The sequence below is a fragment of the Myxocyprinus asiaticus genome, chromosome 6, assembly GCF_019703515.2.
Source record: "Myxocyprinus asiaticus isolate MX2 ecotype Aquarium Trade chromosome 6, UBuf_Myxa_2, whole genome shotgun sequence".
NCBI lineage: Eukaryota > Metazoa > Chordata > Actinopteri > Cypriniformes > Catostomidae > Myxocyprinus > Myxocyprinus asiaticus.
In genome coordinates this window covers 21,736,352-21,753,906 of record NC_059349.1, presented here as the reverse complement: position 1 = coordinate 21,753,906, position 17,555 = coordinate 21,736,352, and the positions used below count along the sequence as shown (strand labels likewise).

Here is a 17,555-nt window from a genome sequence, read left to right as displayed (position 1 = left end):
CAAGACAAATTCCTTGTATGTGTAAGCATACTTGGCAATAAAGCTGATTCTGATTCTGATTCTGAATGCTGTAGCATTAAGATTTGTCTTCACTGGAATTAACGGAATAACCAAACATTTTAATTAAAAGTGGGTGTCCACATACTTTTGGCCATATCGTGTAGTTTTGTAGAATTGAAAACAAATGTCACAATATAAAAATATGACATACAAAAAAAAATAAAAAATGAAAAATGGGTGACAGACTTTAACCAGGCCAAACCTTAAGATCTTATGTGCAGGAGAGGATTTTCAGTTCTTTGCTCTTGTTTGAATGTTGGGCCCCATGTGAGAAGAACAGGTGCTCGAGGAGTGAAGAAGTATGTGTGTTTGGTACTTTAGTTATGAATAAGATATGTGTTGGTTTAATCAATGCACATTAAGCTCATCCACCAGCTGTCCACTTCTGCCTGTTTTCCACACTTGTCATTCATAGCTCAGGTGAGCAGAATTCCCAATTAGCCATCAGTCAATAACTCTGTAATGAGGGCTATGATGTGCTGAGAGTACTGAACGACTGCTCTTAACCAGGGTTTTTATAAAAATAAAAAAAAATAAAAAAAAATATTATCATCTTAAACTCTGGTGCATTTTTGGGCTGCCACTTGCCATTTTTTTTTTACTGTGAACTAACTGCAAATAATTGATCTAATTTTTCAAAGATTTCAATTTGATAGCAACTGCTTATAGAGCTAAGAAGTCAAATCAAAGATTATTTCAAAGTAAAGGTCCATCCTCAACCTAAGCACAAGCGCCATTCTTCACAACAATGGTAACCCCTTTGTTACTCCAGCATAACAGACACTCTTTTTAAATACCAATATAACAGAACATCTTGCTCAAAACTGCATAAAATACACTTAATTTCAACCTTTGTTCACCCCATCCAGTCCCATGCAAAGCATGCTCGGAAATCCCATGCTCAGGTTCATCAATGCTACAAAAAGTATTCATGTAGTCCAAACTCAAATGGATTAAGTAAACTTTAATTTTACAATTGGATAGAATGGAGTGAAATGAAGTGCTCTAGAATTTTAATTAAGTAAACTGAACAACCTGCAAAAATCCTTTTTTGAGTGCTCTATAATTGTTAGTTTTAGTAAAATTTGTATTTTTTTACAGTATATTTAGTTTTTTTACTTTTAATTTGAGAACTATAGGGCTGCCAAAGTTACAGGAATGTGTTAACTGATAACATTTAAATATTATTTATGCAGTTAAATGTCTCTGTGTTGTTGCAATTTAGTGGCATTTTCATGTTTAATGAAAGTTGGTTCTAAAAAATGTTTTAATTGTATTATATACTGTGTATCAAAAACTAAAACTAAAATTAATTTGTGGTATTGATTTTTATTTCCATAAATGAGTGATTAAATTTTGAGTTTATTTTCAGTTTTGTCCAATTATTTTATATTTATTTATTAATTTATTTTTTAATAAAATGTTTTTATTTAGTTTTCATGTTGGTTTTCAGTAACAATAATAACACTGCTCTGAATGCAAGAATTCAACCACATCACGTCTGAACTCTTTTGGGGGCAAAAAATAATGTTGCAATGAAATATCTACTCAGTCACAGTTGCTAGGTCAAGCATTTTACACTGGAAACTATAACACAAGGGAATACACAAAATATCAAACACTGCAGTGGTCCATAGTTTTTTGCAGCCATTGCATGCTGAGGTATTTCTGTGCCACAACAGAAGGCCTTTAATTCTTGTAAAAGTGTCCTACAGACTGACTGGATAGCAGTATGTAGGTCCAACAGTTTGAAATGTCAGGCCTGTCATAATAGTAGATGGACTGAAAAAAAAAAAATCTGATGCATAGAAAAGTCAAATCATTGATTAAAATGTGTGCCAACTAACAGCACTGCTGATTAATGATCAGTACAGTAACATAAATCACTCTGGTGGGCCAAATGTAAATGAAAAAGACTTTCCAATGCAAGTGTCCTTTTGACAAAAAACAAACAAACAAACAAAAAAACAGGAAACTATACTGAAACCGAATCTCTTTAATTTTGTCTCTGATTTTGATGATGCTGTGGCACTGCACTGCTTATTATAATCAGACAACAAGAAAGACTGACCAAAATCATATGCAATGGTTTGATTACATTTTTGCCATTTGTCTAATGTCCTTACCAAAAGCCTGAAGCTGTGAGGCCAGTTCATCACATATTCAACTGAAAACTAAACATTTATTTTAGAGGCTGAAACCCAGATTTATGTATAAATGCAATATAAATGCTGATGCTTATCTGAGTGCTTTCTTTTTCTTCAGGTATCCCAAGCAATCTTGGCACTTCTGGTGAGTTATTCACTTATTCATTCAGGGCATAAAATGGAAATTCTTACAAATATTCAGACCTCCTAATTCAAGGTCTGCCGATGACTTAAATTAATTGGTTAGTATGAAACAGCTCATATAATTCATCATTTTGCTTCAAACAGATAGAAGTATCCAGAAATCTGTTCAATTATTAACGATTACTATTTAAAGTAGTGATTGCAAAACAAATGCAACAATAATTTGTCTCAATTTCTTTTACTTTAATGAAGTTCGGCCAAATGCTTCTTCACTTGGAGCAGCAAACCGAAATCAAGGTAAGACCTCCAGAAATGTTTTTACATTCATATATTAATATTTATTATTAAGTTTTAATTATTCATTATTTGCTCTTAAAGCAACCAATCACAGACTTTTTCCAACTCGAGTATAAATACTCATACAAATGAAGCTCCTTTGTTTGTTTCCACTTTGATCTTCTCTATGATTTCAGTCTGGCTCCAGTCTTGAACTCACTGTCCAAGAAATAATTTTATGTGAGTAGGACTCTGCTGAGGACATTTAGGTTGATGATGACAATGAGATGTGTATAATCAGAAAACAAAGCATGACAGCAGAACAGCTTAGATATGACTGCTGCCATATCTAAGTCATATTTAAGGGGATTTAAATATTGAAGTGTTTATATTTTCAGTGTTTACTGAATAGCACCCTGCAGATGATGATTGACAGAGGGTGGTCTCTTTCTGTCATGACCAGAAGCAAAATAAAACAGAAGATTGTGAGGTTCAGTCTTGTTATACTACACCCACAGCCTTTAGATCCAAGCCTTCTGTTAGTGGGCAGCTAGTCGACAGCTGTGATTAATGAGGACTTCCTGAATAGCAGGGTCTTTTTTATAACTTTTTAGTAAAATTAGTCACAAGTATGTCCAACATGATCACACGGGAAGTCAGCATGCTGTTTCCGAAAATTCCGGTACCCTAGGATCAGCAGCAGTATGCCGACTCACTGACATGCTCTGTCTCCCATCGGACATATTTGTAATGGCTCAACACTAATTACTTTCCCTCGTGGCACGACTGGTAGCGCGTTGCATCAATTGCATGGGAGACCACAGTTCAATCCCCATTAAAACAAGGAAGTAATCACGTTTGTATAAATAATCATAAGTATGATATGGAGGTTATATTTTTATCCCTAACATTGGTTTTGGTTGGGGGGTAGGTTAAATAAAATAAGCATTTCTCTTCACTGTTTTACACCGTGTTCAGCTGAAAACAATTATTTTACAACTGGCTTCTGGCAACCTCTCCTTGATATAAATGGATGTCACACTTGTTTATATGCTCTGAAACACTTACAGATTTAGCCTCTGGAGGCAGTGTTGTCTAATTCAGTCAATGTATACCGATTTTGGCTAAAGAAAAAACGGCACACACTTGCCGATTTTTATGTGAGATCAGGCTGGTATGTTTGTGTTTTCTCATGACTGATCTCTTCAAAGGCAGTCAGTATATTTACATGCATTTTAAAAGTTCAACTTCAGTATGGCTAAAACAATAATTTGTCTTGTTAAAATCTCATGTTAACACTTTAGTCCTACTGAAATTGTACTAGTCTAATTTTTGTAAAGTTGGACAAACAGACCTAGACAATGCGATTGTAGCTTGGCTTCGGTCAGCACATATACACGTTAAGGTTAATCGGACCACAATTGACCACGGTGTTGTACACAAAGGTGACATAAGCTCGACTATATTTTACCCAGGAGTCAAACGCAACAAACAAAGTAGAAGTATCATGGTTAATGACAGGAACATACATTTACATGTTGTTGAAGCTGAAGGATTTGATTTCTTTGTTTTGCTTTGTGTGCTAATATGACTCAAAAGATCGACTACAAAACATCTATCTCACTTCCTCAGCTGACGACCTTCCTTCAAATATTCGATTACGCATTGTGTCTTGTATACTTGGACGGAAAGAAAAAGACTGTTGCTCGACTATGCAAAAAAACCTGCGGTAGCCTAGTTATAACTGCACATGTAAACTTATTGAAAATTGGATAAGATGTTTCACACTGTCGTAGCACGTTGCGCTTTGCACACTCACGAAAATAGAGCCCTATGACGGATCCTCTGAACTAAGGTTAGAACGGTATGATGGTAGGAGGTTTTCATGATGCAGGCAAAAGTCACTATGGTGATATCTTCATCATAAGACTGCCCTGGTCATGTAAGGAATGTTGTACCTCCAGTCCACATTCTCAACATATTTCCTGCCATATGAAATCCTCAGTAAAAATGCTCTCATCATAAGGCAGGGCATATAAGAGACAGCACTGTGATTTCAGCAGCTTCCTCTTCTCTGACCTGTCAGTGAACGGATTGATCTGTTGTATGCATGCTTCACTATTGCTCAAGTCGGGAGCTGCCTATTCTGTTATAGTGCGAAAAAGTCGCTGTACAAGACGAAGGTGCTATATAGCACATATGTCTCGCAGGGAGAGACAGACCTCGGCCAGGGTTCATACCTCAGTTGTTGTTTTTTAGGTCAGAAGGTAAAGCAAAACACAAGCGCAAATGCAGTCCATGCCTCTGTACACTATATGTGACGGATGACCTTGCACATCAACCACGGTGAAGATGAAGACTGGGACTGGCATAAATGTGTTCAGTGTTCCGTTGGTGTGCGTGTAAATATTTGAAGAAACAGAGCCTGCAGATTTCAAGTTTAAATCCCAGCAAAATCTTTCCAGACTTGTCGCTCAAAACGGACATCTGAGCTTTTCTGAGTAACCGTTAAACCATGCCAGATGGGCTTTTCGAGGACTGAGAGATAATAAAATATCTCAGGGTTAAAATTGTCTCCTCAATGCTTAATGCTATTTAAAAGGCTCTTCCGTTAGATGTGCACTATGTTTTCTCGACTTGTATGTCTGCTTGTTTAATATTATGGAATGTTTATGTCCTATTATTTGATTGGGCAAGCAGCATTCCAAAAGTGCTTACAGGCAAAATAACTGGCCAAATTGTGTCTGTAATGCAAGTTATGTAATATTAACTTCTTGTTTATAGATATGTTGTATTAAATCACTTAATTAATGTTTAAAGTTATCATTCTCCCAAATATGAAAATTCTGTCATAATTTACTGACACTGATCTCAGTCCCCATTCACATTCACTTGCATCTTTTTGCCATAAAATAAAAGTAAATGGTGAGTGAGACTGTCTTTCCCTAACATTCTGCATAAGATGTCCATTTTATGTTCCATTGAAGAAAGTCATACAGGTTTGGAATGACATGAGGGTGAGTCAATGATGACAGAATTTTCATTTTTGAGGAAACAAAACTTTTAAGTAGAATTGTGAATAATAGTACAGATATTCTCATCCCATAACAAGCCAAAAATTGTTGTTGGCCAAATCACTAGATATAAATAAAAAATGTGGATATCTACGGCTGGTTTAGTTCAGCTTTATTCTGTCCCTTCTCCTAGGAGGACATGGATATAATCCATTTAAATGAAGAAAGCAGCATGCAATTACACTCAATTTATGAGCAAATATTCCTGTGTCTCCTCCCAAAGTAAATATTTTCCTCAATAATGGAAGGGAGTACAATGCAATAGCACTCATCTCTTTTTTCCCCACTGAAGAGCATGTTTACAGGTCAAGGGAATTGAGATTAGATTGAATCGGGCTGGACTGGCATCATAGCCTACCTTTCACTGCACAGTAATGCCCTTTTTTTCTAGATTTTTAACTGGGGGGGGGGGGGGGGGTTGGGGGGGGACTCCATAATTAATTATGTGGTATGTTTGTTTTACATTTCTGAATGATTAAAAAAAAAAGAATAGACTTCATATCAGGCAAGGAAATCAAAAAATGTTCAAAGCATTCTTGAAAGGTTCCCAAACAGTAGGTGTTGATTGTGTTTTGCAGCATGGTAGAATGACCTTCACATTCGTGTTTGCATACTAAAAGGACAAATCTCATAGAGTTTCCTGTAGGAGGTTACCAGCAGTGCAGCATTCACTCTGTATTGGTCCTGTAGCTCCATCCCTGCTTAAAAGACAAGCATAATGTAGCTGGTCACTAGAACAAGTTGTGTTTTGGATGCTGGTCCCCAGCACGGGACATTGGTGTGCCAGCCTTCTTAACTAGCAAGACGTCCTTGATCATCCAGCCTCAAGTTTTGCTAGTGAGTAGCAGACCAGCACCAAAAATTAACCAGCATAGACCAGCCTGAACCAGCATGGCAATATAAAGAATAGTTCATCCCACATAAAAATTCTATCTACATTTACTCACCCTCATGTTGTTCTAAACCCATGTGTCACTACATGTACAATAGCAGTGGATAATATATCACTTTAAAGCTTAAAAAAGCATCTCTTGTGACTCTAGCATTATTATATTCCAAGTCTTCTGAAGTCATACGATCACTTTTTATGATGAACAAATAGAAATTTAAGTCGTTATTCACTCCCAAATCAATTCAAATAATTGATTATCTCATTTATACAGAGACCAAACCTCATTGGTTCTTGTGTCATGACATTTGGTCATGAGATGTGTAAGAACCAACGAGGTTTGATGTTATTGACATGTCGCCATATTTTATATGGTCTCTGTATACATGAGATTATAAATTATTTGATTGTTTAATTACTTAAATTTCACTCTGTCCATCATAAAAAGTGATGCCTTAAGAAGGCTTATGCACAAGCCGGATGGACTACTTTAATGACACTTTTGGGTGCTTTTTTCAAGCTTTAAAGTGAGTCACTATCAACTACCATTGTATGGAAATAAGCAATTGTGACTTTCTTTAAAATATCTCCTTTTGTGTTTTGCAGAAATAAAGAAAGTCATATGGGTTTGGATGACACGAGGTTGAGTAAATAATTATAGAATTTTCATTACTGAGTCATCTGTTCCTTTAATGCTGGCTTATGCTGGCCTTTTCAGCAGGGATGACAGATATTAGCCAAAAGTCTGCAGCTGTGTTTTCAATTTTCGTCACATACTGAAAAAACAGATATATCTCCTGCCCCAAATACCACCTCTCACTCTCTGATTAATCATATCACTTCTAGGACAACATCCCCATAGTGTCCTTAAAGATACCACTGAGTGTCTCTCCAGCGGCCATCATAAACAATCACACACAGCGACCTGACGATCAATTTGATGGATGCACTTTATTTCATGGAAAGTGTATCCTGACAAGGCAAACCAAGCGATGCATGCTCACTCTTTTTCTCTGCTCTCCACAGCTAGAGTGTGTGACAACATTCTTTTGCGCTGTCAGAATGGAGGTGTGTGTCACCACCACCAGCGCTGCCTGTGTCCAGCGGGTTTCAGCGGCATACTGTGTGAGAAGACCCAATGCCAGGGTGACTCCTGTGAGGAGCTGCAGTCCAGCCAGAGAGCTCTCTGTCCCCCACCCATGGCTCAGATTCTCCCACTGGCTCTTCTATCACTCATCTCCTCCCTGCTTGCCACCCGGGGCCTCACATCACTCTGAGGGAGACATTCGTGCCCCAAAGACATTTGCCACAGGAATTCTCAACCTGGCTTCCTGTTAGAGGACACAAGATGGCTGAAAAGAAACGCTCCCTGGCAACAAATGAGAAAAATAATCTTCTTTTTTTTTTTTAGGAAACGTCAAAGTTTTCTACTCAATACTATGTGTCAATTAAAGTTTGCCAGAGATGATGGATAAACAGAAGAGAAACTGCAAGGAGAAATTTATAAAAACAACTCTGACACTCAATCTTCGTCTTTGTTACAAATGTTAGGAAAGAAATTGAATAAATACACTGGTACACTGCTCTGAAGCCATTCATCAGATCTCCAAAAGCTTTGTAAAACTCTGCAATAAATTATTTGGAGACAAATCATCAATGTCAAGATTAAACATGTTCTTCTAGACTGACATGTACTGTAAATGGAACCAAACCCTACCAAACTGACTTTCAGAGTTCTCACACTCAAATTTTCCCCCAACATTTCTCTTCTTACTGTAATTCTGTGAAATCATGTAAAAGTCCCATCTTCTGTTTTGACCAATGTGGTATTGGTGGGATTGATGTATGTCGCACACACACACACATACACACACACACACACACACACACACTACTCCAGCTCTAAGATGTCTGAAAGCTTGACCATAGATCTCTAAGTACCATGGTATTACCTTGAGTTTTTGGACATAAGAAAATAAGAAAAACAGAACAAGAGGAAAGACCCTGGCCAACGTGACTTTTTGCACTGATAAAACCTATAGAATTTTAGGCAAGTCTTGATATGTTTTATTAATGCCCCATTGGAGTTACATATTACTGTTCAGTTGCTAACCATTTGCTTAAAACATAAGTTTACATTCTCACCGAATGAACTGTACAAGAAGTTATGTTTGTGAATTAAAGATGAAAAATTACTGTTGGTTTATTGCCAGTTCATTACCTAAAAGCAACAGGCACAAACCAAATCCTCATACAGTAGCAGCCTGCTTTTTTTCATGAGCTCTTGGCAATTGTGAAAATGAAGGAAATGTGAATTTCTGAAGAAAATGTGTAATACTACACATTTCCTTACTAGACACAGTTATATTCATTGCAACATTCAACTGCCAAAGTATATCACATTTTTAATTCAGACTTCAACAAAAAATGTCTAATTCTGTCACATTTTGCATGGTTACAACAAAATGTATCACAGTGTGCACCTTCATTATGCATTATTAGCTGTCTAAAGCAGGTCTTTGTACCCTTCCTACACTGGTACTATTGGCACTTAGCAATTAGCCAACATATAGTAAAGGCTGAAATATGGAGAGATGTTTTGATGAAGTACACTGATTAGTATTCCTTTAACTCAACTGGTAGAACATGGTGCTTAGCAACACCAGGGTCATGGGTCTGATGGACATTTTTCAACATTTGTGGGTTTGGAATGCAGAAGAAAACTATAGTGGGGTAAACATGGGTGATCATAGCAAATATTATTTTTTGCTCTCATTTGCTCCAACACCAAAAGTAAAAGAAAAAAATGGATTTACACTGCTAAACTGAAGGGATAGTTCACCCAAAAAATGGAAATTCTCTCATCATTTACTCACCCTCATGCCATCCCAGATGTGTATGGCTTTTTTTTTTCTGCTGAACACAAACTAAGATATTTAGAAGAATATCTCAGCTCTGTTGGTCCTTACAATGCAAGGAAATGGTGACCAGGCCTTTTAAGCTCCAAAAAGCAGATAAAGTCAGCATAAAAGTAATCCATGCGACTCAAGTTTAATCAATGTCTTCTGAAGCGATCCAGTTGGTTTGGGGTAAGAACAGACCAAAATATAACTCCTTTTTCACTGTACATCTTGAAAGCAGTCTCCTTGGCGATCATGATTTCACGATCGATTACACTTCCTATAGCACCATCTAGAGCTGTGCGCATGTGTCAAGCACTAGGAAGTGTAATTGAGCTTGAAATCATGATCGTGCCGAAAGATTGCAATGGCAAGATGTGCAGTGAAAAAAAGAGTTATATTTTGGTCTGTTCTTACCCCAAACCAACTGGATCACTTCAGAAGATTGAGTAAACCACTGGAGTCTGATGGATAACTTTTATAGTGACTTTATCTCCTTTTTGGAGCTTCAAAGGCCTGATCACCATTCACTTGCATTGTATGGACCTATTGAGTTGAGAAATTCTTCTAAAAATCTTTGTTTATGTTCAGCAGAAGAAATAAAGTCATTCACATTTGGGATGGCATGAAGGTGAGTAAATGATGAGACAATTTTTAGGTGAACTATTGCTTTAAGGGAAAAAAATTTTCATCACAGTCTGTGAAAATGGTCCATTCCCAGGGAAAGCATACAAAAAAATTTATAGATGAAATCTACCAAAAATTGGTTTGAATAAAAGGGTCTGGCAAATGCATAAATGTACCCAATTATGAATTGCTTTTGACACTTTAATTCAATAGCCAGTTCTCTACAGTCAAGGAATATTATCTGGCATAGCTCAAATTTCAGCTTTCTACTGGAGATATATTCATAAAAATTCCTGTGAAATGTTTGGACAAAATTCAGTATTCTCATTGAAACATGTTCCAGCTATAAAAATAGGGCTGGATTTAAGGACATGGCAAAAAAAAAAGTTTTCCAGCAGAGACTGAAATCAAATGTAAATAACAAAACGAATGAGTAAGAGAGGTGTGTTGACGAAATATGGATTGGAGAATGTCACTCACTGTGAGGCATAACATGTAGTCGTGATACAGCAATCATTTTGAAGTCCACGATGGGCACTCAAATGGAAATGAAGTCATTCTGAGCCAGAGACATACAGGGAAAGCATCTCTAAGGCTGGATAGATTACATTAGTGAGATTAGACCTCTTCATTTCAATCAAATTAAATCCTCCATCGCCCTTGATCTTAATAACTTTCCTCCCAAAAGACAAGTATAAGTGAAGATGTCATTTTATTGTGAAAAATAACTGCCATGACCATTTGTTCTTTTGTAAAATTGGTGATTGTGTGCAGGCTTGTCTTCTTTTTTTCCATCTGACTTATTTTGCTCAGTTTCATATACATGGTCAAGTAATTAGAAACACTTTGCACTTCCAAGATGGAAGCTTAAGATTGGCCAGATAAATTAGTATAAACATTGCACTCCCCAAAAAATAAGGTTTACTGCATCTCATTAGGCTTGAATGCAAATGCTGTTAGAATGCTAATGAGTGTGTAATGAGACTTAATACAAACTGCCCCCCCCCCCCCACAATGAGGGTACATGCTGTTCCTCATTTCCCATATTTTAAAATAAAAAGTGAATGCTGTTTAGATTTCCTTCTTTATCAACAGAGACTACTGTTACACATTTTGTCAGCTATTTTTAAACAGTGTCCCCCTGATTGTACATTTTGAAAGTGTTGCATACTAAAAAGGTGAAACAAAATTCTTTGACTTTCCCCCAAACTGTGAATGAATCCTGAGGCTATTCTTTGTCACCCGAAATGACATTGATTCGAGTGAATACCCTCCAAGCCACTGCCTTTGAAACTATGAGAACTCTTTCTGTATGGTCCCAGTAACATCATTGTGGGATTATCAATGGCTTACAGAACTAATGGCTTGTTTTCAAGGTCCCATTTTTCAAAGCGGGAGAGCAGTGTAAGGAGCTGCCCACTTGAGACTGTCCCTGACAATGTTACTAGGCCAGGATGTCCCACACCTGAGATGAGAGGGAACACAAGGTGCATTTTAGTTAGGCTGTAAAACATCTTTATATGTCTCCCTGCTTTTCCTCCAACTTCCTAGGCCATTTTTAAACTTTTAAAGGTTATAGTGTATCAAGAATGTGTGCAAAGCTCATGGTCATATAGTTGATGGATGATTACTGAAGCACAATGTTTTTTCAAAGTACAGGAGGCTCAGCAGAGTAGATACCATAACACTGCCGTAAAACATTAAGCTTTCTTCCACAGGATGTGGCCTGTTTACTAAGAATGAAGCTTCCCTCAGAATAATGGCCACATCCATCTCTAAGGAACAAGACTGTAATGCGTTATTCATGGCAAGATGTGACACTTTGTGAATGTGACTACTCATTTCCACTTTTTGGAGTAAAAACCCTGCTTACAGAGTAGAAGAGATGCAGTTCACCCTCCATAAGTCTGAGAAGACTAATGATAATGTGCCTTTTTTACAATTTTCTAATTTAATAATTACATTTATATTATTAGCATAATATATATATATATATATATATATATATATATATATATATATATATATATATATATATATATATATATGCTGACTCAATCAGACTTTTTTTTTTTTAAGAACCTCATTATAACAACCTCAGTTTTGTCAGTATTTAACTGAAGAAAATTACATGCCATCCAATTTTTATATCTCCTATACAAGCTTGAAAAACATTTAAATTAGTCAGATCACTGGGATTCAATGACAAATACAATAGCAGGTCATCTGCATAGCAATGAAATTGATGTTGTATTTGCGAATCACAGAACTAAGCTGTAATATATATAGTGAAAACAATATTGGCCCTATAAGGGATCCTTACGGAACACCACAATTAACTTTTGAAGGAGAGGACTTCTTATCTCCAACAGACACAGTCTAAAGGAAACAAACCTGTCTAAAGCCACCCCAGATATTCCCACCAGATATCTCTTCAATGTTTTGATTAAAACTGAATGGTCAACTGTATCAAACGCTGCAGTTAAATCAAGCAACACAAAAATGGTGCACTCTCCAGCAACCTCCGCCATCAGTAAGTCATTTGTCACCCTAAGAAGGGCAGTTTCTGTACTGTGGTTTTCTTTCAAACCTGACTGAAATTTCTCAAAACTATTGATGAAAACCTGTTTGAGTGAAAAGCTGAATAGAAAAATTACAACAAATTCCAGAATTACTTAGTATGTAGTATGTTCCTCTTTTGCTTTAATATCAGCATGCACTCGAGCTGGCATGAACTGATAATCTATGTTATCTAGCATGATTTGGGAATGTTCCAAAGAACATCTTGTGTTAAGGTATGAAGTAAAGTAATCTGACTCTTAGTAAAAAAATAAGTAAAAAAAAGCCTTTGCTCAAATTTGCTTAATGTAAATTTGATTAATGACAGAAATAGTGCAGATTCTTAAATATTTCTCATCTTTTCTTACATTTTTCAAAATCCTTCACTATAATTTCACTATATTTCAAATTTGAATTTAGAAATTAGATTTTGAATCCCACGTCTGCGCATATGTTCTCTTTAGTAAAAAACCTTTCACGTATTACACATTTTATATAAAAAAAATCCTTTCCACATTCACCTGCATTATGAATATTGCTGACTTTGGCTCAATGATTGATTGTGTTGGTTTATGAAGAGATCAGTGCTCAGCTTAACATTAGCATGACCACATAGGATGTGACATACCAAAGACATGGAGGCTTCCATGCTGGATTTTAACCACAAAGAGCTTCGCTTCATTTATATGACCCAGTGTGTGTCATGCATTTCAGTTCTCTTCAGGGACTATTGAAGAGACCAATACCATATACGGTGAAAAAAAAATATTAGATTTAACACGATAAAACAGTAATTTTTTTTTTTTTTTAAACACTGTCAAAATATTCTGTTTTTTGGAAGTAGAAAATATGAATTACCTTAAAATTTATGGACTAGTCAGAGGGTGGACTATATTAATTCATTCTTTGGTTTCTGCCATGGTCAGCATCATACAATACAAAACACTGTCAAAATTTTTTAGAAAGTTTATTGGTAAAATAATATAAAAATGCTAACTGTAAGTTACTATTTATTACAGTGGAAAAGTTGATTAACAAGACAAGTAACTATACTGTAAAGTACTGTAAAAAAAAAAAAAAGTATTTAGAAAGTATTAATTGCCTTATATGCCCATATTATTACCATATATAGTCAGTGCATCCTTTGGTTTCTGCCACGGTCAACAATCATACAATACAATATATAAAAAATTATTAATCCCCAAGGGGCAATGAGTAATTGATAACCTGTCAGTTAATGGCATATAAGCAAACTATGGGGTTTGCTTATATGCCAAAAATACAGACATTGCTGTGGTGAGCAATGATAACAACCTCTCTTACACTAAAAATTGATTCAGAAAATGGCCACATACTGGTTGTGATTCTTAAAATAGCAACTCTAACAATGCACACATTTATACTGTTTCTATATTTAATCTTGTTAGGTTCATTTAATCAAGTTATTTTCCATTCTGGTAAATCAATAAAGTGTAAATCTAAAAAGATTCTTGTCAAATGTTGTAGTTGTATGCTAGGTAAGTGAGATGGAATGCTGTCATACATTTTCCATTTAGGAGACAGTTTAAGGATTTTAAAACCACTCTACCCAGGGTCAGAGCCATTAGAGAGCATCTGAGATCTTTTTTCACCTCTCTTGCACTGCACATTTCAGTTGTTGGAACCCTCTCATCTGTAATACGGGAATCATAATCAGATTGCTGGAAGCACGCAAATATTGTTGTGAGGACAGTGTTTTTATAGCTCAACCCAGTGTTTAAATGAAGGGTACAGGGGTTCAGAGGACTGTACCAAGGTAATGTCATGACAACTCGTAATAATTAGTATGAGGTGGCGAAGTAAGATTTTGTATGACTTACGACTTTTATTCCCATAGAGACCAAGAAATCAATAGATTTTCAGATGGATACAATACAGTCCTCAAATTTTAGCTAGCCTCCTATCCAACACTTTACTTTATATGATATGAATTGTTTGCGAACAAATTTGGTTACTCAAATTTAGTTACTATTTATGTGTGCAATACAAAAGACTCACGTATGCTAATAACCTGTTGCACGTTTCCCTTGTCTTGTTCCAGACCCCAATGTTTTCTTTCTTCAATGGTGCACAAAAGTTATTTTCATATTAAAATCATGGTTAGGCTTGGGGTTTGAGTAAGGGGTCATGACCAGGTCTAAGGTCATGACACCTCTCTCCTGGTGCGATGAAGAGACAACCACTTGCCCACACAAAAGACAGAATCTTAGTAACAGTCCTGTAAAGGGTTACCATTTATGGTTAGATTTGTGTTTGGGGTTTGGGTAAATTTCAGTTGTAATAACATCGTTCGTTGATTTGTTATTTTAGTAAATTTTTCTATATAGGAGTAAAGTCATAAAATTTATGGGAATGTGGAATTCCTATGTGGAAATCTGGAAATTATTTTCAGGGGAGCAGTTTGTCTAACCACCAATATCACCATTAGATCATAGGGTTCCCCCAACTCAAATATCTCAATTTAATCCAGGTATAACCCTCTGGATTTTTAATTCTGGTTTTCTTGTAACATCATCTAAAGCTGCAATTGACATGTGACCATAGACATAAAGCAAGAGTTTAGGATATAATGCAATGACCTTGTTAGTTGATGTGCAATTCAATTTCAACCACAGCTAAGCACTATTGAATATGACACTGCTTAACTAAAATAGCAGTTTCGTAAGAAACCAAAACAATGATAGGAGGTACAATGATAGGTCTTTATAGGAGGATGAGACTACATTCCTTATCAGCATCCACCTTATCAGATATAATGGGTGCATTTGCATATAACCTTTATCTCACTTGTATTATTAGCAAATTACAAGAAAGAAAAGGAGAAGCATAATGAAGCCATAGTGAAGAGTAAGTGTAATAAAAATTGTAGGATTCAGTATGTGCCGTGCATTCCTATAAATTGCTTATTTATTAGAGTACACAAACTTATCAAAGAATCATCAGTTTTTTTAATTCCCTTGAATCATTGCATGTGCCTGGATGTATTGTATTTTTCTAATAAATGTGGTACGTCTTAACAACACACATAATTAAGCAAAATGAAATCAGAGAATGTACCCTAATACAAGAAGTCAAAAGAGCCTTTTCAATGGAAAATCAGTCATGCCAAGATATCAAATAAGAGTTTGTGATGCTTTACACTCCACAAAGTAGGCAAAATGGAAGTAATGAGAGACTATTGGTGACTACATACATCACTGTGTTTCATTCCATACTGCTGTGCACTGCATGCCGTAACTCCAGCCACCAATTCAGAAGGATAGTTATGGAGAGTCGAGACATCTGGGGTTGTATTAAGTGATGATTCATCAAATGGGCACCACAAGGACAGTTTGATGGACACGGCACCATTAATGCATAATGCAGAGGGCTTACACAATCATCAAAATATTTTGATTCATCACACAATCATCAAATATTCAGCAGTTAACATAAGCATTTAGATGTAAGTGTCACAAAAACATGCATTATATATTTAACATTTGTTATGTGAATACTGCTGTTCTGAAAGACTTAAAGCTGTGTGTGTGTGTGTGTGTGTGTGTGTGTGTGTGTGTGTGTGTGTGTGTGTGTGTGCCACTAGCATTAAATTCCCCCAACTTCCACCAGCTGAACAAACAGATAGTCCCACCCCAAATACACCCTTAATACAAACAATGGAAAATCAACATACAAATGGCTTACTAATTGAAAATTCTGTCTCTGCATATTAAGCTAAGATAGGAGAAACATTTTAACATTGTAAACATGACACACTTCTGCTTTAAATATGAAATATTGGATCATACTTTGATTCAAGTATTCAAGTGACACCAGGGTTACAAAATTTTTCAAGTTCTACAATGCATTTGAAAATGACTAGGCAATTTAAGCCATATGATTCCCACCAAACAGTTTTCCCAACCAATCAGAAGTCTTCTCGCTCGCTTATGAAAACAGTTTTGCATGTTCTGAATCTTTTAGATTTTAAGCCCTGACTGTCTGTAAACGGTGCACAGCAACCACCCCCTGATCTGCTCGCATGGCATATCATAGCACTGATTTGTATTTTAAATAGCAGCTCAATGGCACAAGAAGCATCTCTGGCCATAAATTACAAATCACCTCCCCCATTCCCACCCCCACCAACCCTCTGGAACAAATTATTAATGTATCACACCAACAGAGACTATAAATAATATATTGTGCCCCAGATCCCAGTGTCTGGAATAAAAGCATTTATCCTCTTTTAAAAATATGTAGTGGTATGAGAGTGCAAGGGAGACTTTTCAGCAAGTGCAACAAGGGCTGAATCATCCAGAAAAAAGCATACAAACAACTTAAACACAAGTGTGTCTAACTTGCTGTGTTTGGAGAGAGAGGAAGACAGCCTGAAGGAAATATCAGGGTTTAAAAAAAGTGTGTCAAGGCATAATCAATAAAACCAGATGGTGTAAAATGACACTTTCTTGATGGAGGGACATTCTGTCAAGATAGGAGTGCATTTCTTTAGTGTGTGGAAAGGGTTGAGACTGTGTTTACATAATTAATAAACTGATGATTAGATGTGATAACCTAGTCCACTATTAAAACACAAAGGATATAGGAAAAATCTTGCCATAATTTCTTAATGTTTTTAAAATGTTTTGGTTCTTTCAAATAAAGCTTATAATTACAATTCAAATTGTTTAGTTCACACAAATAAGTCCATAACATACTCTATGTAAGCAAATGAACACAAATGCTTTTAGCTATGTAAGCCCAATTTTGCGCACCATTGTGCTCCAAAATTTCTGCAATTCATAATGTGACGTAAAGTATATTGTTGCATTCTTAGCGTTGCCACAAGGGGCGCTATAGC

The 17,555-nt window shown here is 36.1% G+C and overlaps 1 protein-coding gene across 1 annotated transcript in view; it reads left to right on the top strand.

Moving 5' to 3' along the window:
- The window catches only part of LOC127441887 (netrin-G1-like), a 105,828-nt gene extending 96,413 nt beyond the window's left edge, over positions 1–9,415 (top strand). The window contains exons 5-7 of the mRNA XM_051699432.1: positions 2,326–2,352; positions 2,604–2,648; positions 7,617–9,415. Of these exons, the coding sequence (XP_051555392.1) occupies positions 2,326–2,352; positions 2,604–2,648; positions 7,617–7,867 (323 nt within the window). The 3' untranslated portion in view covers positions 7,868–9,415. The remainder of the gene's footprint in view (positions 1–2,325; positions 2,353–2,603; positions 2,649–7,616) is intronic.
- The last annotated feature ends 8,140 nt before the right edge of the window (positions 9,416–17,555 follow it).